The sequence below is a fragment of the Anopheles funestus genome, chromosome 2RL, assembly GCF_943734845.2.
Source record: "Anopheles funestus chromosome 2RL, idAnoFuneDA-416_04, whole genome shotgun sequence".
NCBI classification, from domain to species: domain Eukaryota; kingdom Metazoa; phylum Arthropoda; class Insecta; order Diptera; family Culicidae; genus Anopheles; species Anopheles funestus.
This window is the reverse complement of record NC_064598.1, coordinates 42,475,427-42,498,216: the sequence shown is the minus strand read 5'-3', so window position 1 is coordinate 42,498,216 and position 22,790 is coordinate 42,475,427. Positions and strand designations below refer to the sequence as shown.

At 42.8% G+C, this 22,790-nt stretch overlaps 3 protein-coding genes across 6 annotated transcripts; 2 read left to right on the top strand and 1 right to left on the bottom strand.

The window, feature by feature from the left end:
- The first annotated feature begins 7,869 nt into the window (after positions 1–7,869).
- LOC125761277 (synaptic vesicle glycoprotein 2B-like) lies at positions 7,870–13,550 on the top strand. 3 transcript variants are annotated; one of them, XM_049422265.1, is made up of 6 exons: positions 7,870–8,287; positions 8,350–8,434; positions 12,042–12,241; positions 12,319–12,733; positions 12,799–13,203; positions 13,275–13,550. In XM_049422265.1, exons 1-6 carry the CDS (start codon positions 8,005–8,007, stop codon positions 13,441–13,443), a joined length of 1,557 nt encoding a protein of 518 aa, XP_049278222.1. In that variant the 5' UTR covers positions 7,870–8,004; the 3' UTR covers positions 13,444–13,550. The 3 variants fall into 3 exon arrangements, with proteins under 3 accessions (XP_049278222.1, XP_049278221.1, XP_049278220.1); XM_049422264.1 differs by lacking the exon at positions 12,042–12,241 and having other exon boundaries at positions 7,872–8,287; positions 8,350–8,634; positions 13,275–13,547; XM_049422263.1 differs by lacking the exons at positions 12,042–12,241; positions 12,319–12,733; positions 12,799–13,203; positions 13,275–13,550 and adding exons at positions 8,712–9,126; positions 9,197–9,613; positions 9,700–10,088 and having other exon boundaries at positions 7,886–8,287; positions 8,350–8,634.
- Positions 13,551–15,134: 1,584 nt separating this feature from the next.
- On the top strand, positions 15,135–16,051 carry LOC125761306 (uridine diphosphate glucose pyrophosphatase NUDT14-like). Its single transcript, XM_049422301.1, has 2 exons — positions 15,135–15,443; positions 15,512–16,051. The coding sequence occupies exons 1-2, from the start codon at positions 15,143–15,145 to the stop codon at positions 15,952–15,954; spliced, it is 744 nt and encodes a 247-aa protein (XP_049278258.1). The 5' UTR covers positions 15,135–15,142; the 3' UTR covers positions 15,955–16,051.
- LOC125761267 (NADP-dependent malic enzyme) lies at positions 16,036–20,868 on the bottom strand. Of its 2 annotated transcripts, none has more exons than XM_049422240.1 (4): positions 20,543–20,868; positions 17,260–18,661; positions 16,888–17,182; positions 16,036–16,815 (listed from the first exon to the last, which is right to left on the bottom strand). In XM_049422240.1, the coding sequence occupies exons 1-4, from the start codon at positions 20,560–20,562 to the stop codon at positions 16,652–16,654; spliced, it is 1,881 nt and encodes a 626-aa protein (XP_049278197.1). In that variant the 5' UTR covers positions 20,563–20,868; the 3' UTR covers positions 16,036–16,651. The 2 variants fall into 2 exon arrangements, with proteins under 2 accessions (XP_049278197.1, XP_049278196.1); XM_049422239.1 differs by lacking the exon at positions 20,543–20,868 and adding an exon at positions 19,986–20,029.
- Between the last annotated feature and the right edge of the window lie 1,922 nt (positions 20,869–22,790).

The following is a 22,790-nucleotide window of genomic DNA, read 5'->3' as shown; positions in this document are numbered from 1 at the left end:
ATACCGGGCTGTCCGACGGTGCCCGACGGTGCTTTTCCCAAGCTTCCATCCTTCATTAAGTGAGACCCGGTGGTGAACAAATTGCTGTCAAAAATGGACAACCTATGCGACACACACACACTACGGTTGGGAGCAAAAAATCAAAACGCAACGATAGCCAACCGCAAACGGAACGAACAAGCACCCCGAGAACGACCGGATGGTGCATCAATAATTGAGCCCGCACTGGTCTCCCAACGGTTGCCTTCCCGTAGCTCGATGCCTACGGGGCAAAAACCGTCGCCAGCTCGCGCGATCGTGGGCCGGGATCGTTTCGCACACCTAAACGAGGGTGTCAATTTAGCGTCTTCCATGCTCATCCAACCCCTCGCTTTCGGTTGTGGTACAGGTGGCCCAAGCTCACGGAATGCCCTGAGCAAGAAGCACGAACCTCGATCGAGCGGTGCGATCGAGCGAGAGAGAGAGAGTGTGATAGCGAGAGGAAAGAAAGGTGGAAAAAAGCGTGAATCATTTAATAAGACATTTTACCTTTTATTGACCGATTGCCGTGCTTGGGGCTGCATGGTAGCATGGCTGCTGGGATGGGACAGGTGCACGAAAACGGACAGCACAGGACGCTCTCGTTTTACACACCGGCCCAGAGAGTTTGTGGTTTGGTGTGACCGCAGGCAACGTAACAAAACGCCGTGCAAAAGGCGTACGTGTGGTACGGCTTCCGCGAGTTTTGCCATACCCGGTTTGCTGCTTTTTTTCCCCCGTCTTCTTCGGCTGTCCCAAGCGACAGCATAAAAGTGAACCCTTCGGTCCAGTTCGGTCCAGCAATAGGCTAGGCGTGTGCGTCTGCGTGTGTTCCATGGCGGTGGCAGGGGACGAGTTCGTGCGAGTGCACAAACAAATTGCCACTCGCGCAAATTTGGCCCTCCGGGGCAAATGGCAAAACGGTCCCAATGCACACCGCGTGCACTTGCACATTCTACGCGAAAGTCGAGCAGCGAACCGTCGGGCATGAGGGGGCTAAGTAATTTGCTGTCCGCTTTACACTCCGCATCTTGCTGTCCCGCGCACGAGCTTAATCGATTATCATCTAAAGTCGATAGTTAACATGTAAATTCTGCGTTTCACGTCAAGCAAAGGGATGACTACTGCATACTACTATGACTACTACCTCTACTACCTGTCCTTTGATTGCACTGCGTCCTACGCCCAGGATAGGTCGCACTGGCGATCGAACTGTGAACGACGGCTGGGCGCCATGAGTAGGCACATAATGATGCGACAGGCACACACGAGACTCTGCTCAAATGTGTCAGAATGATTCGGCAAATAGTTCACGACCACTGCCAATTAATTTGAACGAATGGTACGAATAAAATGCTGCCAACTTTTCTGTTACGTTTGCTTTTGATTGCTCTTCGATGGGTTAATGTGCGGGGCAAAAACTAATTAAAGAAACAAGATTAAATGTATTAGAAAATGTATTAGCAATTTTCCTATTTGCACTTCCTAATGCACACACGAATATAAAAAATGAAATCCTTGGAAAATTTAATGGAAATTAAAATAAGGGATGAGAACAGACAGAGCTCTTGTTTTTGGTGTGTTTTTCAATTATGTGTTTAAATTTGTAATTTTTCGATAGTTCTTTCGACAGATTAGCTTTTCTGTTTAATATAACTGATCCTTTGAGTTTAATTTTAATTAAAATTTAAATTAAATTGATTTTTTTTAATTCTATGTTATTGCATACTTTGTACTAATTTCAACTTGTCGTCCATTCTTCGCTTCCATTAACAGTTTTGATTTGCTTGTTATTTTTCTACAAAAATTTAACAAAGTAAAATTGCTTTTTTATGCTCTTTTACTGTGGTATCTTAAGCTGTGATTCGCTTAAGCTAATCATTTTCTATTTATGTTTATTAATGCTGTTTCTATTTATATTCATTTAAAATATTTTACATTCTTGATTGTTGTCTTTAGATTATCATTTCTTGTCAAGCTGTTAATTAAAATATTATAATATTATATTTGTTGCTATTGCTTTCCTCTACTATTCCTTTTTATTGCTGCTCCAATCAATAATTTATGATTTTTCGTACTGTTTTATGAATTTGTCTATATATTTATTGTATAGTTTAAATAATTGTACACTCGTTTGTATTCTGTTATGTTAGCATTTGCAAACAAAATATTTTTTATTTATTTAGTGTTATAGTTTTATTCACTATAAATCTTTTTGGTTACATAGTTTTTTTTTTACTTTATTTATTTGCTGCTCTGCTTAACTACCTTTCACAATTCGTTATCGGTTTCAGCTTGCATTTACCGCATTATTTTATTGTATTTTTTTTTTTGTTTTATTTAGCAGCGTACATTTTTTATGTGATTTGTTACAACTTTTTTCTCAAATGTGTGCTTATGTGTTTTTTTATATTTTCACACCTAATATCCGAAACATGATAGAACAACAGTAAAAACCTAATCCACCGCAATTAGTATGGGAAATGAATGAAATTCCAATATTATGCGCATGAAAACGTTTACATAAATCCATCACGCGCAGTAATCGTTGGAGCTGAAAATGGTAACAACATTAAAACATTGCAAAGGTTAATCGCATACCAAAACCGGCTTAGAAACCAGATCAAACTCCAACCAACCTTCGATCGCTTTTCTTTCTCCTTTCGGCTCCTGAGCCGACCCAACCTGAGAAAGGAGGTTATCCAGGCATCATGTTTTCCATGCGATCGATAACATCTCGCTTCCTGCGAGACGGGAACCGCTGTGTGCATTCGGTTGCGGTTGCAGCGATGAGTTTGCAGTTCCAAAAACCGTCAATCGGCTTCCCGATCCTGTCACACGTACGTCACCGTTCGATCGTGGCATCGTGCAAAAAACCGTTGAACGCAAACTGCAACAAGTGCATTCGGTGAAGGTGGAAACCTTCCCTGAATGACACAGCACAGACGTAGTGATAATAACGTACTCAGTTACTGTGGGCTATCAGACCACAAAACCAAAAAAAAAATAAATAAAGAAAAGATGGGAAACGGTACACATGAAAAAAAGCAAGTCTCCCTTGCACTACCCGATCGAAGAGAAAAGTGCATCATTTCGTGAAATGAATAAATGAATATTTGATTAAATATGCGTTTTTCGCTTCAAGTTCAACGGCAGCCGTTTGTGGCGAAGGGCACGCAAAAGTGGATCGTAGCTGGGTGGCTGACTGTGCCGTTTGTGCAAGGTTGAGGCTAAAGCGAGGATGAGCAAAACACGTAACTAACACACTACACACTCACTGCCAAACCTCAAGCTGCAATCACCCCTCGTTGGGTTTTGGCCGAAAAGACGCTCGGCTCTACAGGGCAACAGCGCAAAAGAAAGATAATAAATACACATCCGAAACGTTCGTCCTCCCCGCCCCAGACAAGGGTTGATCCTGCAATCCTGGTGGCGCACCGTACCTTCTTGTGTGGACGCACATTGACGGATGAGATCCATCACCGTCCATTTTGTATGACGGTCGGACGGTTTCGTTTTCGCTTGGTGCCCGTTGGAGGGCCAGTACAGGAGCCATTGCCAAAATGTTTTCGTTAGTCCATTTCGGCTAGGGCATTGAACTGGCCATGGTGGGATTGTGGTGGGAATGGGACAGGCACCACAAAAACCGATGCAGGGGTTGCGGAAATAAAACTGAAGTGAGTTGTTTCGGCCGGTCAGTTGATGATCGGTTGATGAGAAATTGGCACATTGGTGCTGTTTCGGGTTGAAGAATCAACATGATTATGCATGATGATTTTAGGCACTGGAAGGTACCAAAATTAATGAACGTTCACGTGAAATGGTAGCCAACTGGTGCCAACGGTATATTGGGATGCATTTTGTGCAAGAAATTAATACATGCACGATACTACACAACAACACCATCACCACCATTCTTCGTAGTATGTTTTGTGAAGTTAAAAATTATTTGTTAACTCGCCACTTCTACTTTTACTCCCCTAACCCGTTCTGCCCTCTACCGATGTTGGCTAATCATTCGCATTGATCGTGCAAACCAATCATACGCTCGACATCATTCCTAGCGCAAGTTATTCTGAACGATTCCACCTGGGGGACAGACCTAGCGCAATAGGCACAGGCAACGGTTGTCGATTGTCTGCTGTCGTGTTTCTTATTTGTTACATTTAATTTTCATATCTCTTCGCGAAATGGTTACGGCATGGCAGCAGAATCCGCGACGAGGATTCCCCGGGCGGCATTCTCAGGAATTCCTCCTGCTTCCCCCGAAGCACGTTATCCTGGATCCGGTTGAGGTAGGATTTAGATAAATTACCCACTATTTATGAAGTTTTCATTATTTTATTATTGCCAACAGCCTCCCTGGGTGATGTACCTAGTGGTGGACAAAGCTGAAGGAACGCGTACCGAGAACGTGCCCGGATACACACAGAAGAAGAAGAAAAAAAACGTTGGCTCTGGACGACGAAACGATCGACGATGAGGACGATTGCATTTCGTTCGCTTTGATTGGTTGTGAGTAAATATTTGCTTCCCATGTTTCCATCGTCCATCGCAATCACCACCCCTGTTCCCATCAATCCTCACATCATTCACTCCCCTTCCTCGGTGCATCGATTTATTTCAAGCTTGTGGCTGTGGTTCTTTAGTTCGTTTTCATTTTGCCATCCCGTTTGCTTCACTTTGCTTAACATTGCCCGATGTATCTGCAGATTTGCCGTTGTCTCCGCTGTTTCTGATGCAGCGTAGACAAGATCATCAGTAACATTGATTCTGTCATCGCCGGATGAATCGGGATCGTTGGGAACAAAGTTGCATTCGGCACAATCAATCCGAAGCCTAACGTTTCCGGCATCGAGCAAAACCGTTCGTGGCATGTATGCTGCTCGGGGTTTGTGTAGGACCTGAAGATGCTAGTTGCTACATATAAGCCATCCCATCGACCCCCACTCATCCATACCTACGGTAGGTTATTAAATGCAACACGAGTGATAATCACGATTATGAACTGCTAACCGGTCTCGTTTAAAAAAAATAACCCAGGGAGGAGAACGTGGTAGAAATCTTCCGGCAAAACCGTATTTAATCGTAGCTTATGCACGTGCAAACTATTTCACTTATCACGCGATCGCGTACGGCGGGGCGGACTAGTTGTGGGATAAACAAATCGCTTGAAAGTGCAATTAAAATAACGACTCCTCCTTGTTGCAGTTCCGCAGACGAATTTAGATTGGGGGGTGTAGAAGCGTAGAAGTGCAAAAAAAGACGTGTGGATGTGGATAAATACATAACAGTATGGAAGTTTTGAAGTATATTTTAGGAAATAGAAATCTTTTCTTATATTGAATGTTTTTCGCAACAAAAAAAAAATTCTAGATGGCCACAGTGATATAAAACGTCTCTCACTCACTGATCAAGTTATTACGCAACCCATCGTCCATCTTGGTGACACAAAACCCTTCAATTCCCAAGACGTATTGAGTTGGGATTCTCACGATCGTGTTCTTTCCCCGGCAACCAACTCCGCACAATTCCATTTGACCCAATTCATTTCTACGCAACCGTTTTGCTTTTGCTCCATACTCAGTTCAGTTCCTTCAGGTTTTCTTTACCATTCTTGCTTAACGTTCTGCTTACGGTTTCGTATCCGTTCATTCTTGACTGAGGCTGATTTTTACTGCAGGACCCCATTGTTTCGGCCCACCCATCGAATGGGTAACAAACAAACAAAAAAAAAAGGCAACGGTCCGGCAGGTGTTGTCGTACGAGGTGTCCTTACCATATAAGTCGTGGCCGTTTCAACGTGTCGCCATCCGCGTCGCCAGCCAGTTAGGTACGGTAACTCAGCTCCAGCTCCAGAAAACGAACCGATTAAACGGGCATTCGGGAAAAAGGAAAAGGACAACGAACGATGTACAGGAAATAAGAGCAAGGACATAGAAGAGTTGTGGGTTCGCATGTATGTGCATCGGAAACTAACGGGTTCATATTGTTTGGAGTCCATTTTATGTCCATTTTTGTGAATGAACTCCATAAAAGGGTATGAGATTGTGCATCGTGCAGTTGCTACAAGTTGCGCTTCTGAATGTTTGGTGACAACAGAAATCATAACCTGTTCGATTCTGGCAGTTGTTACGCACCAAGTTACCATTACGAAGAAATCTCTTTTAATATCTTTCAAAGTGCAAAATGATAAGATAGCATCGAACCCTACAGTTTGAAAAACGGGTCCAGAGTAATATTATCCGTTTCGTGCGATTTGGGTCATCAACACATGGTCAAGTGTTTAGCGTAAGCACCCTCGAGTATGACACTGTTGCACTCTAAGCCCGCGACCCTTCATCTATGCAATATGCTGCAAATTAGGGTGCGTCCGCAGAAGGGAGTAATCGGGACTTAAAAGCCCGGATGAAGAAAATGCTTCCGAGTGTCACAGATTGCGGAACAATAATTCAATTACGAGTCGTTCCCATTTCCCCCTCGGACGGAAGTACGTTAATCATCATTGAATTCCCTTGAAAATTCTCCCGGGAACTTTGATAAACCAACGGAAGTCTAGAACAGATGTAAAGTGGTTCCTCGTTCATGGATTTCGACGACTTTCAAAACGGACGTATGTATTTGCCTGAGTTTTCTTTTTCTCCGCCCACTTCATGCGAAGGTTTGCGAACACTGGCAACGGCTTCTAACGGCGCTGTAAACACCATCATCACCACCACCACCAACGCCACCGTGTTCCAAGACGTGGAATGGCATGACATTAATCGACTATCAGCGGAACACACCGCATCCAGGGCGTTATGATCGTGAATCGTGCTGTGGTAGCAAAGGGTTTCGTCCCATCGAAAAGGGCACGATTGAGGGAAGTACCAGTACCAAATGCACAACGCCAAAATGCTACCATTCGCCGTCATCTTGCTCTTGCTTGTTTCAACGGCATCTCTGGAGCTCTTCGTTCGGTAGCGTTCCTCATCCCCACTAGAGAACTGTTTCTATGCAAACCGATTTCTACTATTGCGCCCAAACGATCTGGCCGCTCTCTGGATGCTGCACGGATTCGGTTGTATGGCTTTTGGTGGCCAATAATCGTCCACACAGAATGGAGTTAGCGCTTTTCGCACCGACCAGCAAATTGCGATCGCCAATGCAACGCTACAGTGCATCCAGTTGCCATGAGAATTAAGCCGCTGCGAAACAAAAACAAACGCTCTGGGAAGGGAATCTCGGCCGGCTTCTTGGAGAAGGGTACAGATTTCTCTTGTAGCAAATGGAAAGAGGCCAGTTTAGTTTTGTGTACCAGTCAGTTTTCAATTCAACCAGTCATGGGTTAGCTGGAAATACATGGGAAGAAAGGGATGTTCGGCAGCGCACAACATTGCTGTCATCTAAAGGGTTCCCGACACGCCTATAAGCGGATCGTACCAAACTAGATCGTTTTGGTTGTGAATCGTGAAGGGTTATAATGAATGAGGAAGCTCACATTTACTTGCTTAGGGGCTGCTTAAGAAGTTAAGGGACAATGACCAAATTATACAAACCAACTGCGGTAGCATTTGGCGATCGTTGAGTTAGGCGGAATCGTTCTTCGGTTGTACTTTTCACCTAGAACTGATAGTGACATCGTGCCCGCAATTTAACGACATCATTCCGGAAAGGTTATAATACGCTTATCGCGCAGCACGTTGATCGTCATCGTTGTTTGCTGTGATTCCGTACCGTCATTCATCTGCTCACGGGCCGGTACGCCTGACGGTGCAAATCGACCGCCCATATACGCCGCTGATAAGCTCATTTTTTAACCATGATAGTACCGCGCAAAGCTATTTACACTTGCGACTTTAAATAATCGCAGTCTCATCTGCTAGTGCCAATGTACGGACACAGCAGGCACACTTAGTTCCGCTTCAGTATCACACCGAGACGGTCAACGTGCACGGAAGTTCTAGCAAGTGGTAGCATCTCGTGATAGTGACCTACTCATAGTAAATGGCGCCATCAGCAGTAAGCATGGTGTTTACGATAGAGAACGCCAAATCGCCCAATTCGCTTGAAAAAGGACAAAAACCACCGGACGGGCACAGCTTCGACGAGGCACTTGAGCTGGCTGGGTTCGGCAAGGTACAGATCGTCCTTTCGATCCTTGCCGGGCTAGGCATGATGGCATCGATCAATGAAGCGATGGGAATGAGCATTATCTTACCGGCTTCCCAGTGTGATCTTGATCTGGATGCTGGGGAGAAAGGCATTGTTGGTGGTGCAGTGTTTCTTGGTGAGATTGGAACGATTTGTGCGATGTGCGAGTGTGTAATAATGCGTATACGTTAACAACAGGTACAATGTTTTCGTCCTACTTCTGGGGTTATCTGGCTGATACGAGGGGCCGTCAGCTGATCTTGAAGTATGCACTGTTTATGACCTCGTTCTTTGGTGCGATCTCATGTCTTGCGACTGGATTTGTGTCGTTGTTGGTGCTTCGATTTTTGACAGGGGTCTGTGTGGCCGCCCCAGCCTCTACGGTGTATGCTTACCTCGGAGAGTTTACTACACCGAGCAGACGCAGTCAAATGCTGTCGTTTGCTTCCGTTTGGGGAGGTGTCGGAATAGTCTATGTGTCATGTGAGTCATTTCTTCTAACTGCGCTACCTTTGAATATGACATCATACAGTGATCGATAATGATCCTCCTGATTTCAGTGGTTGGCTGGTGGATACTTTCGTACGATTGGGTGTTCGTCATTAGTGATTCGTTTGAATTCAAACCATGGCGATTGCTGTTCATCGTCAACACTTTACCCGCCTTCTTGAACGGAATCGCCTTCTGCTTCTGTCCCGAGAGTCCCAAGTTCCTCGTGTCACAGGGTCGTAATGAGGAAGCTCTAGAAATACTGAAGAAGGTCTACAAGATCAACAAGGGCGTCGATAATGCAGATGGATATGAAGTAACGACCCTTCGGCTAGATCCAGAAGATATGATCGCCCTAGAGCGAAATGGTGACGGCTCTGGAGGACTGTTCCGATCGATGGTACAGCAGACCTTACCGATTGTGAAACTACCATATCTCGTGTACTTCATCATATGCTGTGTACATAACATTGGAGCTTTTGCTATGTATGATGTGATACATTTGTCGACGAGATATGATCGTTTCTAATGTGCATTGTTCTTCTAAATTTTTCAGTTACGGCGGACTTGGGCTATGGTTTCCCGAGATTATGAACCAAGTATTTTCCCAACAGACCACACACGAGGACAGGAAAGTGTGCATGATATTGCAGAAGAATGAAACGCTACCAATTGTGACGGAATTTGAGATCTGCGATGATGAAGTCAAGATCGAAACGTTCCTCTACACGCTACTGCTGGGTGTTATCGGTTGCATATACGCACTGATCACATCGGCCGTACTGGGCAGAATCGATCAGAAAGTGATGATGGTATTTAACTGCACGGTGGCCGGAATATCCGGTATCGCGCTCCAATTCATCGCCAACTCGTACGCAGTGGCAATACTATTCTGTCTCGAGATAGTATTCGCCGGTTACTGTGTGCTGCTGGTGAACGCTAACGTGGTAGCCATTTTTCCCACGAACGTAAGGTAGGGGAAAGGCGTCCAAAACGCAGGCGGTGCGTTTCATTATCGAAAATTTGATATGTAACGAAAAACAATTCTTTCCATTTCAGAGCAATGGCAGTTGCGCTAACGAACATGATTGGGCGGTTAAGCTGCTTCGTAGCGAGTGCTGTGATAGGGTTGCTGATCCTACAAAACTGTCCAGTCACGTTTTACATGCTTTCCGGTTTGCTGTTTCTATGCGCGGGTCTTACATTTTTGCTGCCAAAAAAGTGACACCACAAACATACGCACGAGTGTAGGACTGAACAGGTGGACTAGTTTAAGGTGCAAAGTACTTAATCGTATTATCATTATGTAAATATACCTTCCACACACATTCCAAAGTTCACTGTGAAGCATGTCGCAGCTTTGATCATGCAAACGACTTGTTACCCAGTTGATAGGGGAGCAATTGCTAGTGTTAAAAAATAAAAACACTGATAAATTATTGTATAAATACTTTTTTTGTGCCGTTTTTTTATTATTGGGTGTACAACTTAATATCCGGAATTTGACGCTAGATGTCCGTAGTAACAAAAATGGTGAAAGCTCGAATTTTATATATATGTCATTTTGAAGCTACATTTGACAGCTATCAAAATCAGTCAACAAAACAATTTTATCTTGTGTGCATCATTATTATATTTCACGATGAATAACTTCGAAAATTGGAGAAAAAGACAGCATTTGCGGGAGGTTCTGTTGGGTCATTTTTTTTGCAAAGAAAACTGCTACGGAAAGTTATCGTTTTCATCTGATCGTGACTGGGGATGAACACAATTAATACGTTTGAAGCGTGCCATTATCGAAAAACGCCCGGAATATGCGACCAGACACGAGGCTATAATTTTTCATCACGACAATGTTCGGCCGCATGTTGCAAGACCCGTGAAAAAATATTTGGAAAATAGTGGATGGGAAGTTTTGACCCACCCGCTTTATAGTCCGAACCTTGCTCCGTCTGGCTTTCATTTATTTCGCTCGATGCAAAACGCCCTCACCGGAATACGCTTCACTTCAGAGCAAGATATCCGAAATTGGATAGATTCGTTTTTGGCCGGCAAGCCGGTGCAATTTTTTTGGGATGGAATTCATAAATTGCCTGAAAGATGGGAAAATGTTATAGCTTCTGACGGGCAATACTTTGAATAAAATATATTGTAAGATTTCTCCATAATAAAGCATAAAATTTGGCTAAAAAAACCCGGTTTTTAAGTTGTACACCCAATAAGTGCACCATTAAGTTCGCTTCGCTTTATATAATTACTTGATCATGTAGTTGATTTCTTCTTTCCAAATTCGTTTCTAGCTCATTTCTGAAACCTGAATATCACAAACTAGCTGCTATATTTACCACATTAAGCTTTTACGGTTACTTATATGTCTTGATAAAAAGTAATAAAAACTTCCACAATATTATTGTTCAAAATAATTTGTTTAGAAATAGTACAATTCTAATTATGCTCAACACTGAAACAACTGCACTTTGCCATTAATTCGAATCGTTCAACAACTACCTAGGGACTAACTCATCCAGAAAATTATGCCGCTGAAAGTCTAGAAAATGTAACAATCCAATAGTGCAAAGTAATTTGTACCTCTGATTCGGAATAAATTGATTACATACATTGATAAGAAGGAACAAGTCCGATACACAATCATACGCCAGTACAGCCCTCAATAAACTGCGATTGTGAACGTTTTAGTTTAAGCTTTGTCGGTTGGAAAATGCTGCAGTGTGATCGTAGAAAGTTCGGAACTTGACGCTCCATCCATAGGGTCTTAGGGTTTCGAAACGTTAAGATAAAGAGCGTTATTTTTTGTGTAGTTTTTTTTTATAATTTATTCGTTCTGTACCTTAAAGAGTACATTGAATAATCATCTTCGTTAGTTTAGGTAACGTGACCTTAACCTTGTTTATTGCATTCACAAGTGCATTATTTATTGTGCCATTATGTTGAATGAAGTGTTTTATTTCGTAATACTACACTTTAACTAGCATGGAAAATGTAACACCCCACTCCGGTTTGCCTGATTCGGAAACAACTGTACCCAAACCCCCCGACGGACACAGCATAGACGAAGCACTGGAGCTTGCAGAATTTGGTAAAGTGCAGATCGTCCTGTCGATTCTTTCCGGTATTAGTATGATGACGGTAGTGAATGAAGCGGTTGGTATGAGTATTATCCTGCCTGTTTCGCAATGCGATCTACGGTTCAGCGCATGGGAACAAGGTATTCTTGGAGGATCAATGCTGCTTGGTAAGTATTTTAATTGATTAAACCATTCAAATCTATTGCTTAAAGAACTCATTTTTTCTCAAGGAATAATGTTTTCGTCCTACTTCTGGGGCTATCTGGCGGATACGAAAGGTCGTCAGCTGATCTTGAAATATACCTTATTTGTGACCTCGTTCTTTGGTGCGATCTCATGTCTTGCAACTGGATTCGTGTCGTTGTTGGTGCTCCGATTTTTGACAGGGGTCTGTGTGGCCGCCCCAGCCTCTACGGTGTATGCTTACCTCGGAGAGTTTACTACACCGAGCAGACGCAGTCAAATGCTGTCGTTTGCTTCCGTTTGGGGAGGTGTCGGAATAGTCTATGTGTCATGTGAGTCATTTCTTCTAACTGCGCTACCTTTGAATATGACATCATACAGTGATCGATAATGATCCTCCTGATTTCAGTGGTTGGCTGGTGGATACTTTCGTACGATTGGGTGTTCGTCATTAGTGATTCGTTTGAATTCAAACCATGGCGATTGCTGTTCATCGTCAACACTTTACCCGCCTTCTTGAACGGAATCGCCTTCTGCTTCTGTCCCGAGAGTCCCAAGTTCCTCGTGTCACAGGGTCGTAATGAGGAAGCTCTAGAAATACTGAAGAAGGTCTACAAGATCAACAAGGGCATCGATAATGCAGATGGATACGAAGTGAAGACACTGAGACTAGATCCAGGAGATGTGATCGCTCGGGAGGAAAGTGACGATGGCATTATAGGACTATTCATATCGGTAGTAAAGCAAACCTTACCTATAATTAAACTACCATCTTTGGTGTATTTAATCGTATGTTGTATCCACAGCATTGGAGCTTTTGCTATGTAAGGATCATCTAGAGTGAATATGCTATCGAAGCTATTTTCTGTACCTCTCCTTTCTGTTCCAGATACGGAGGACTTGGCTTGTGGTTTCCCGATATCATGAACCATTTATTCGCTGCAGATGCAACAGTAGAGGGGCAGAAAGTTTGTGTCGTACTGCAACGAAATGAAACTCAAACGATCGAGGATGAGTTATGTAATGATGCAACGGAAACTTTCCTATACACAATGATATCGGGTGTGATGAACATCATACAAGGACTCGTCGTATCACTGTTGCTGGGAAAAATCGATGTACGAGTAATGACACTATTTAACTTTACTATTGCTGGGATTTGGGGCATTGCACTGCAGTTTGTCACCAATTCGTACGCAGTGGCAATATTGTTTTGTCTCAAAATAGTGTTTGCCGGGTACTGTATAGTGTTAGTAAATGCAAATATGGTGGACATTTTCGCAACGAAAGTGAGGTATGTTTTTAATTGAATAATTGTGCACAAAAGGTACAGATTAATTGTTAGTTTTCTTGTCATGATTTTAGAGCGATGGCTATAGGAATAGCGAACATATTTGGCCGACTGAGTGGGTTCGTAGCGAGCACTTTACTGGGACATTTGATGCTTCAAAATTGTGAAATAACGCTGATCATGTTGGCTTCGTTGATGTTCGTGTGCTCAATATTGACATTCCTTTTACCTAAAAAACGATAATCTTTCAAATGTTATGTTCTGTAGGCATTCTTCATATTTAATAAATTTATTATCTTTAAAACCAAAATGTTTGTATTTGCAGTAAAACCACGTGAAGGCAAACCGATTTGAAAAATTCAAATTTCATTTTATTATTTTGTGTGGGCAATACCACTGTGCAGTGAAGCGTTCGACATTTCTCCGAAGCGTTGAATTTTTCGAAGCGTTTTGAACCAAGGTGAGTAGGATAATTTTTTTTTGTAAAAATTTTGTTTTTTGTTCCGATAGTTTTGTACAGTTTTGTTTTATTCAATTTTAAATAAGAATGCTTGAAATGTGTTCTAGAAGTACGTGAAAGAAAATTAAATTAATTATTATTTCTGACATGTTTTCTATATTAACCTTGTGAGAGACTTGTCTTGACTTTTGTTACCCCGTGCCTACATGCTTAGCAATTGTCGCGTTTGCGAACGCGACAATCGTAGCACAGTTTTCCCAAAAAATTTTGCGACTTTCGGCGCGACTTCAAGGTTGTTTAAGTTTTCTCGTGCAAGGTTTGTTTATGTTTTCAATCTGGCCGGTAGCGGGAAATTAATTTCGAATTAAATTAAATTAATTTAAACAAAGAAAATTATAATAAATAGTAAATTTATTGTTTTGATGAAGTTGATGAGAAAGGCAAGTTTTTTAACTCCAGTGACGATGTTTCAAAACAATGGACCATCAAGAAAGCTCGTGGCAGGATACTGGTGACTCCTGTGATACAAATAACGGCTGTTGCTAACAGTACCGCAGATTTGTCCGTTTTGTTTTCTTGTGTGTTTAACGCTGGAAAATCTTGTTGTAATTTTTTCCGGTAGCCAGAAAGAATTGTAACAAGATAAATAGGTGAACGAAGATGTGTTTGCCCATCGCGTCATACACCGGGCAAAATAGAATTGGGATCGACAGCTTCGAGTAGCATAAAGGTAAAAATCTTCGAATACGGGTAATCAAACGTGTATGGCTTTTTTCTCATTTCATGACCGTCACCGTACCCTCAATATACAGGTATTCATAACCACGATTCCAACACAGCTTCCAAACTACCATCAATATACAGGTATTCATAACCACGATTCCAACACAGCTTCCAAAAGGGATCGAACACTGTGCTGTGGACTATCTAATATTTTTTAACTCTATTTTTTTAATTCTAATAATTTTTCTAATTAATTAATTTAATTAATTATTAATTAATTATTAATTAATTTATCTTGTTCAAGCAAGTTCAACATACAAGTAATAAATTCATAAACAATGCAGCCATGCATTTGTCCACGATATGGGATTTTTGTTTTGAATTAACAGTGATTCTTCTGTTTTAAAAATAATATTGACATTCACAATAATTATATACAAATTCTGCGTACTTTTAAAAAATAAATAGCACTCGATTTGTTAATTTAATTTACAATATTTAATAACACTCAAAATATTTAATTTTTTAATTTGTATTAGTTTACCTTGGTATCGCCATGTTTACCTTGTTATTACAGAAAACTGTCATGGCGTCAAGTCGCGCTTCGAATCGCGATTTTTCGCTGAAAATACACGTATAGCGACTTTTCACAATTTTTTTTAAATGGAGTTTCGCAAAATTTTTCTGATTCGCGTTCGCAAACGCGACAATTGCTAAGCGTTTAGAGCCGGGGTTATGTTTTTTGTTGCGTTCGTTGTTATGTCAATAATATTTATTTTTCGTTATTACTTCAAGGACGGACTAGCATGTTTCTGCAGTAGTCCTGCGAGAAATAGGGTGTATTTGCAAGTGTTGAAACGGTCAATCATGAATAATATTACCAACATACATTACGGTCCGTTGCCGGCAGATTCACCATACGTGAAACCATTCCGCTTCCACTACACGCAAAACGGGAAGCAAAAGTCGTGGGATCTGTTGAAGGTGCACGATTCGGTTTCAATCGTTATTTTTAACATTACCCGGAAGAAGCTGGTTTTCGTGAAACAATTCCGACCTGGTATATATTTCTTTTCGGATTTAATTAAGCATTAACAATAACTTACTTCCACTATCGTCTTTTGGCAGCCGTATACCATGGCATCATCAGCAGCGATGGAGTGGAACCGGGCGACATCGATATGGCGAAATATCCACCGGAAATTGCCGTCACGATGGAATTGTGTGCGGGCATTATCGACAAACCTATATCGATAGTTGAAATCGCGCGCGAGGAAATTTTGGAAGAATGTGGCTACGATATTCAAGTGGATCGTATCGAAGAAATTATTCGTTATCGTTCCGGTGTCGGAACATCCGGTGCGGAGCAAACGTTGTTCTACGCGGAGGTTACCGATGCGGATAAAGTTCCTGCTGCCGGTGGTGGTGTAGACGATGAAATGATTGATGTCGTCGAATACAGTTTGGAGGAAGCGCGAAAGCTGACGGAAAAGGGAACGGTGATAACTAGCCCTCCATCGTTTCTGTTTGGTGTGCTCTGGTTTTTTATGAACAGGGCGCCAAAGAACTAATCTACTGTGATATAGTGACACCTACAGATGCATCCATAGGATGCCGAATTTGCGAAAGCAAATAAAATGTAATGCTTCACATTCTCCTTCCAGAGCATTTATCTGTGTCTGATAAAACGTTTCATTTTATTGCAATTATCGAGTACCGAAACGTTTTGCTCGGTAAGTTTTTCTTATACGTTTATTTTACTTTCACAACAAATGTGTTTGTGTGGCAGCGCGGTCGTTTGCACATCAACAAGAAACCGGACGAATTCAATTAAAAACAAACAGTTGCTAGTCGCGGTCTTTCATCTAGAATTTTGCTTCCTTGTCTGAATTTTAAGAGATTTTATCTATAACGGACCGTTTAACCTCGTTTCCGAGTCCGGGAGCACTGTGGTGAGACATTTTCCAACCAATCGTACAGATTTAACTCTTATCGTTAGGGAGTGGTACTTGGTAGGTTATTATGTTAAAAAAAGGAACATCGTTGCAATTTTCCACTCTCCATGGTGCCGTCTATAATCCAGTTTCCCGTTTCCAACGAGGTCACGGCCTGCAGGATGGTAAGTAGTAATAGACTGAACGTGGCGGCATCGGCTAACACAGAGCGACGCGGTTAAAATAAATAAATGACCTAATAACGTTGACAACATAAATACTGGTGGAAACTGATGCAGATGGAAATAAAACTCCCCATTGATGGTTCCGCAGCTTATGCCTGAAGCTTGGTCGGGTTAATTTCCCGAGTTTTCGCTGCTTCCTGTTGCTTCGGCCACGGCCAGGTAACGGGCATGGCGCTCTCGTAGTTGTAGTTGTACAGGTGCGACTCAATGTACGACTTCTTATCTTCGGGTTCCGGATAGGTGGAGGCGAGACCTACAGAAACCGTAACAAAAGGTAAAACATTACACCACGCAATCTCGTATGTACGCTAATCTCTTCTCTTACCCTTCTGATATGCGTAGTTTGTAACTCCGACTGCAATGTCCATCGAGCAATCCTTAATGGCACTTAGCGGAGGATAAAGCGAACCCTTCTCCAGATCCGCTTCGGCCACGTGATCCGCGACGACTTGTGCAGCGATGAGGAACATATCCTCCGGGATGTGATGCGTGCCGGTAACGATGACACCCAGTGCAACACCCGGGAAGATGTACGCATTGTTACCCTGACCGGTGATGTATGTCTTTCCACCATACTTCACCGGGGGGAACGGTGATCCAGAGGCGAAAATACAGCGACCCTGCAACAAAAAGATAATAGTGCGATACAAAAAAACCCTTCTCTGCTGTGAGAATATCGGTAACGGATTATACGTACCTCCGTATTATCGTACGCTGCCTGGGCCGTACATTCCGCCTTCGAGGTGGGATTGGACAGAGCGAAAATAATTGGCCGCTCGTTGAACTCGCCCATGGCCTGCAGAATTTCTGGCGTAAACGCACCACCCGCAGCCGATGCACCGATCAACACCGACGGCTTAACCTCCTTCACCACATCGGCAAAGTTCTTCATCACACTGTGATCTTTGGCATAGTACGCTTTATGCCCACCGAGCCGACCCTCTGGGCGGCCCTTGGCCAGCAAACCGTCAATGTCGAACATCCAAATCTTATCGCGTGCCTCCTGCAAGCCAACACCCTCCGCTTGCATTGCTTTCACCACCAAATCGGCAATACCGACGGCAGCTTCACCCGCACCGAGGAACAGGAACGTGTTCTCCGAGATGCGCTTGCCCGTTATGCGCTTTGAGGCCAGTAGTCCAGCCACGGCTACCGATGCCGTGCCCTGAATATCGTCGTTGAACGTACAGTACGTGTTGCGGTACTTGTCCAGGAAGCGGAAAGCATTATGATTACCAAAGTCCTCGAACTGGATGAGCGTGTTCTGGCCGTAACGCTTCACCACAGCCTGCATAAACTCATCGATGAAGTCATCGTACTCCTTGCCCTGTACGCGCTTGTGCCTCAGACCGATGTACAAAGGATCCTCGAGCAGATCCTTGTTATTCGTGCCAACGTCGATCACGATCGGCAGACACTGATGCGGTGGAATACCGGCGAGTGCCGTGTACAGGGCCAGCTTACCGACCGGAATGCCCATACCACAGGCTCCCAGATCACCCAAACCCAGAATACGCTCACCATCCGTAACGACGATCGCACGCACGTCCGGTTCCGGCCAGTTGCGCAGTACGTCGTACACATGACCACGGTCATTGATCGTCACGAAGAGACCGCGCGGTCGGCGATAAATCAAGCCAAACTTCTGACACGCCAATCCGACGGTGGGCGTATACACGATCGGCATCATTTTCTCCACGTCCTCCGATATCAACCGGAAGAACAACCGCTCATTACGATCCTGCAGATCGACCAGATAAAGGTACCTGTTCAGATCTTCCTGGTAGCGCGAAATCGAAATGCGGCACAGCTCCAGCTGTTCCTCCTGCGACTTAAACCGGGCCGGCTGCAAACCATGGATGCCGAGAATTTGACGCTCTTCCAGCGTAAAAGCGAGACCCTTGTTTAGGCGCGGATCGCGCAAATGATCGATGCCCTGCACCATCGACGGTACGATTATGTCGCCCGTCACCTCATGATATTCGCGTGCCTGGAGCGATTGCACCGCGACCGAAGTGGCCGCCTTCGTGATGGTTTTCTTCGGCGATGCAGTTCCGACCAGTGTCCGCAATGCATCGACGGTCTGTTTGGCGTTCAGGCTAGAAACGATAAGAGACAAAGAAAACATTCTCGTTAAATTCTGCTATTACCGGATCGAAAATTCTTAAAAGTAACACTTTTCAGTTCGCTGTGTTGCCCTTGTAGGCGAATTCTAGAATCGGCAACACCTCGAAACGAACGAAGGGCTTGACCCGCACCAGAAAAAAAAACGAAAACCTTGAGGCAGGTTCGACTCGGATACGCGGAGCAATGGTTTTTCCGCTAGCGTCGTCTTTGTAGTGGGAATCCAAATAATCTGTCTTACAATTTCTAAGGTCGAGGTTTACGAAGCGACTCGGAGACATATACAACGTTCCGTTCATCTGTTCCCGCTTGCTCTATTTATAGGCCGGTGTTGTGTTGTGGTCGACAAAAGCACTGTGTAGCTAATCGAAGTAGGTCCCCCACGAAAATAGATTCCTTTGCGAAGCGAGAAACGCGGATCAAACAGGGTGACAATAAGGTGAAAAAGGTCTCCCAATGCCGTAACGATGTTGCCATTTCAGCTCAATGTTTGCATAATCCAGTGAAGGGATAGTTTTCGGTGCAAAACTTGCTAAATCCGGACATCCGTACGACCGATATCGGAGCACAATGAAGACAGTCGTGAGGATGGACAAGATGTGCTAATATCATTTATCAATCGTTCGCACAATCAACTTATCGCCCACTTCACGCTATCAATTCATTCGCTGGTTTCTGTCAAGGGTAAGTGACCTTTTTTTTCTTTTTCGCCATGTAAATTATCGATCGAGGCCATCATTCGGACACCAGAGCACGGTTTGTTTACTACGATTGAAGGGATAATTTTGAGCCGCTTGTACGCATGTGCGTCGCGGACACTGGATCGAAGCAGCTGAGAAAGATAAAACGTTCCACCAGGTTGTTAGCTGTTCTATGCGATTGCCTCTTCTTTCAAGGTCATGTGACTGTTGTCACAGGGCAAGAAACGTTCAGCGCATGGGAGTTTAACTAGCGCCCATATTCCACGGAAGATTGGAGCACGGATGCAATTGTAGGCGAGCAATTTTCCCATTGCTTCGCATTACGGCTTTGGCATATCTTTATCAGCACGTTCCACGCCAGTGGACCGAAATTGGAAGGTGTTTTTTTGCTCTGCTTCAATAGCAGCATCATCGCTCACATGACAAACACGTACAGCGGCCGTAGTGTTACTCATCGTCGTCATACCACCAGCGCTCGCTCGTTGTCGTTTTTATCATAACTGCTAAGCGTTGCTGTTTTGAATCATTTTTTTCCACTCGCACTGTCGAAGGTATCACGTTGCAGTATCAATTAATTCAATTGTATACAAACATTTACCGCCTGACATTACACTTTCCTGCCAGCATTCCCGTCTTCTAGCACGGCAGCACAACGCACGTTTCGATAAAAATAAGCTCGACACACCACGTTTTCTTCTTTTTGCCAGGCAACAACGCATCTGCCATTTGTGTGCTGTTGCACTTCCTAAAAACCAAGTGGCCAATCCGAGTGTCGATGGTTTGTGGGGGTTTTTTTGCACGTTTAAGTCACACACGCGGGGGAAAATTGGATACACTTCAATCAGTTACGTCATCCTATTTTCTCGTGCACCGGATACACACGCACACACACACACACACATGCTGGGGAAGGCCAATCTGCGAGCGTTTCTTTCTTTTCCAACGTTAACCCCCGAAATGGATTATTCTTCTTCACCATTCCAGATCGGCAATCGCTTCGCACGCTTTGTGATATACGCTGCGAAACCTTTTCCCATCCGGGTTGACGTGGAGAACGGAATGGGTACATTGTTGAATCCTTCGAACTATTGCATCCGTGGTCGCTACGATTACAAAACACGCGTGAACGTAATGGGCAAGTGGTTCTGTACTTACATAACGCTTCGAGCCTGCATTTTATCGTCCTTTTTCGTACGCGGCGAGCGTGTGAATTTGTTGGCAAAGAGGGTTTTGGCGGCGGACCGTGCAGCTGCTCCCGAGTATTGACCGACAAAAGCTTACGAGGGGCCTACGAGCTCGAATCGCGTGACAGCACTCCGGACGACAATCCTTCCTTGGCGTTATCCTGCGACGGCAAACCAGACAGACGACCTACGACACACAACCAGAATGGCTTGGGACCAGACTTGGCACCCTTGTTTCAGAGGCAGCAACGCGTTTGCGGCTGTTCGTTGCTTCGTTTTCTCAACGCCTGCTGAAGTCTCGCGGTTGAGCGTACCACTCGCGAATATCGTGCTGTGCGAGAGAAAATAGAGCGACTGCGGACGCTGGATGAGCGGATACGAAATTTGCCAAGAGTATAAATGCTCTCGCCGATTCGATAAAATATCCCACGTGGAATGTGGTACAATGTGGCATGGCAAGTGGAACTAAGATAATTTTTGCCGTATCGCTATCGTTTGTAACCCCGTCACTAAATGCTTAGCAATTGTCGCGTTTGCGAACGCGATTAAAATTTTGTTTGCCAAACTCCATGCAACAAAATTGCGAAAAGTTGCTAAAGGTGTATTTTCAGCAAAAAATCGCTATTCGAAGCGCGACTTGACGCCACGACAGTTTTCTGTAATGGTGCCCAGGATAATTAAATCCTGGATAATTAAATCCTAAATCAAAAATTAAATCGGTTGAGTGTCATCAAATATTAAAAAGTTTGAAAAAAACGAGTGTCTTTTTATTTTTTTTAATACGTACGTGTTATATATAATTATTGTGAATGTAAATGGTGGTGCATGTGATAAACGGCGCCGGTCCACACGGCAGGACCGGGTTCCAATCCCATCAGCACGGTCCCTCCGGGTCTAGTAGAAAAAAATTAGTAGAATTAAAATAGAAGAATGGCTGTTAATTCGACAAAAAATCTCGTGGACATTTCCCAAAAAAAAATCTATAAATTTGCCAATCTTCTAAGGCTAAAGCCTTAGCTTTTGTTTGAGGAAATTTAGCAAAATTTTTAAATTGATGTATTTTAATGCAAATTTGTTGAAATAAGTTTTTTTCCATTAAAATAATGCTTTAAATTAAAAAAAGAATAAAAAATAATTTAAAAAAATCAGTTTGAAAATGTCATAAGGCTATAGGTTTACCATTTTTTCGAGCAATTTAGCAAAATTTATAAATTTGATATTTTTTTAATGCGAATTTGTTGCAATAAGTTTCTTTTCATTACAATTTAGTAAAATTTATAAATTTGATATATTTTAATGCGAATTTGTTCGCATAAATAATAATATAATCTATAAAAATAATAAATAATAAAAAAATCTATTAATTTGTCAATCTAAGGCTCAGTCTTTTTTGAGTAATATTAAATTTTTGAGTATAGTATTCTTTTTGTCAAAGAAAAAATTGAAAAAAAATTAAATGTTAAGATCAATCTTTTTAACTGCATTTTAAGCTAAACTTCATCATCTTGCAAAATTTAAATTTATTTTGCTTTTTCTTTATGAAATTTGATTTTATATTCCAAGATTTAAAGACCCGAATGGTTAAGAAATAAACGATCATGATCGTCAGAGTTATCATATTATAATTATTTTATTATTTGTTTATAGTTTCGCAAAATACCAGGGCTGTAAAATATTAACAAACGTATTTTTCAGTAGCATACCTTTAGCCCTGGAAAATTCATAAAAAATATATTTCAGGCATTTGTGAAAAAAGTCGGCTGGAGGTGATCAGTCGATGATCGTCTTTAATGCCCGTCAGCACGTTAAAGTATCACAACGCTTTATATTCCCTTTTAGCGCATAATGCAAGTAATTTGTAACTATAATTTGTCGAAACCCCTACAATTGAAAACCTATTACAAAATTTATGCGGGTGCATGTTTGTTAAAATGTTAAACATGTGCGGGTGCATGTTTGTTTTGTTACTCGATTTGTACATAGTTCTAAAAACTGCAGAAATAATGGGTTGGTTTGATTTGTTTATAGATTTTCTTATCAATTTTAAACTTGAAAACGTATCATCTTCCAAAATAGAGGATAATAAGCTGGTCACGAAAATGCGTGCTGCTATCATGTTCACCTCCCAGCCACTTCTCACTGACGTTCTGCTACATATTATCATCGTGCGATGTATACAGCTGCAGGGTGGACATTGTTTTGGCTAGATGATAAAACAA

Bases quoted from the DNA above. Each gene is read 5' to 3' on its own strand.
- LOC125761277 (XM_049422263.1), top strand. From the start codon at position 8,005: ATGGCGCCATCAGCAGTAAGCATGGTGTTTACGATAGAGAACGCCAAA. The intron at 9,127-9,196 runs GTATGATGTGAT...TAAATTTTTCAG, and splicing joins AACATTGGAGCTTTTGCTAT to TTACGGCGGACTTGGGCTAT. The intron at 9,614-9,699 runs GTAGGGGAAAGG...TTTCCATTTCAG, and splicing joins ATTTTTCCCACGAACGTAAG to AGCAATGGCAGTTGCGCTAA.
- LOC125761306 (XM_049422301.1), top strand. From the start codon at position 15,143: ATGTCAATAATATTTATTTTTCGTTATTACTTCAAGGACGGACTAGCA. The intron at 15,444-15,511 runs GTATATATTTCT...GTCTTTTGGCAG, and splicing joins CGTGAAACAATTCCGACCTG to CCGTATACCATGGCATCATC.
- LOC125761267 (XM_049422239.1), bottom strand. From the start codon at position 20,014: ATGCTGGCAGGAAAGTGTAATGTCAGGCG. The intron at 17,183-17,259 runs GTACGTATAATC...TTTTTGTTGCAG, and splicing joins CAGCGTACGATAATACGGAG to GGTCGCTGTATTTTCGCCTC. The intron at 16,816-16,887 runs GTAAGAGAAGAG...CGGTTTCTGTAG, and splicing joins AAACTACGCATATCAGAAGG to GTCTCGCCTCCACCTATCCG.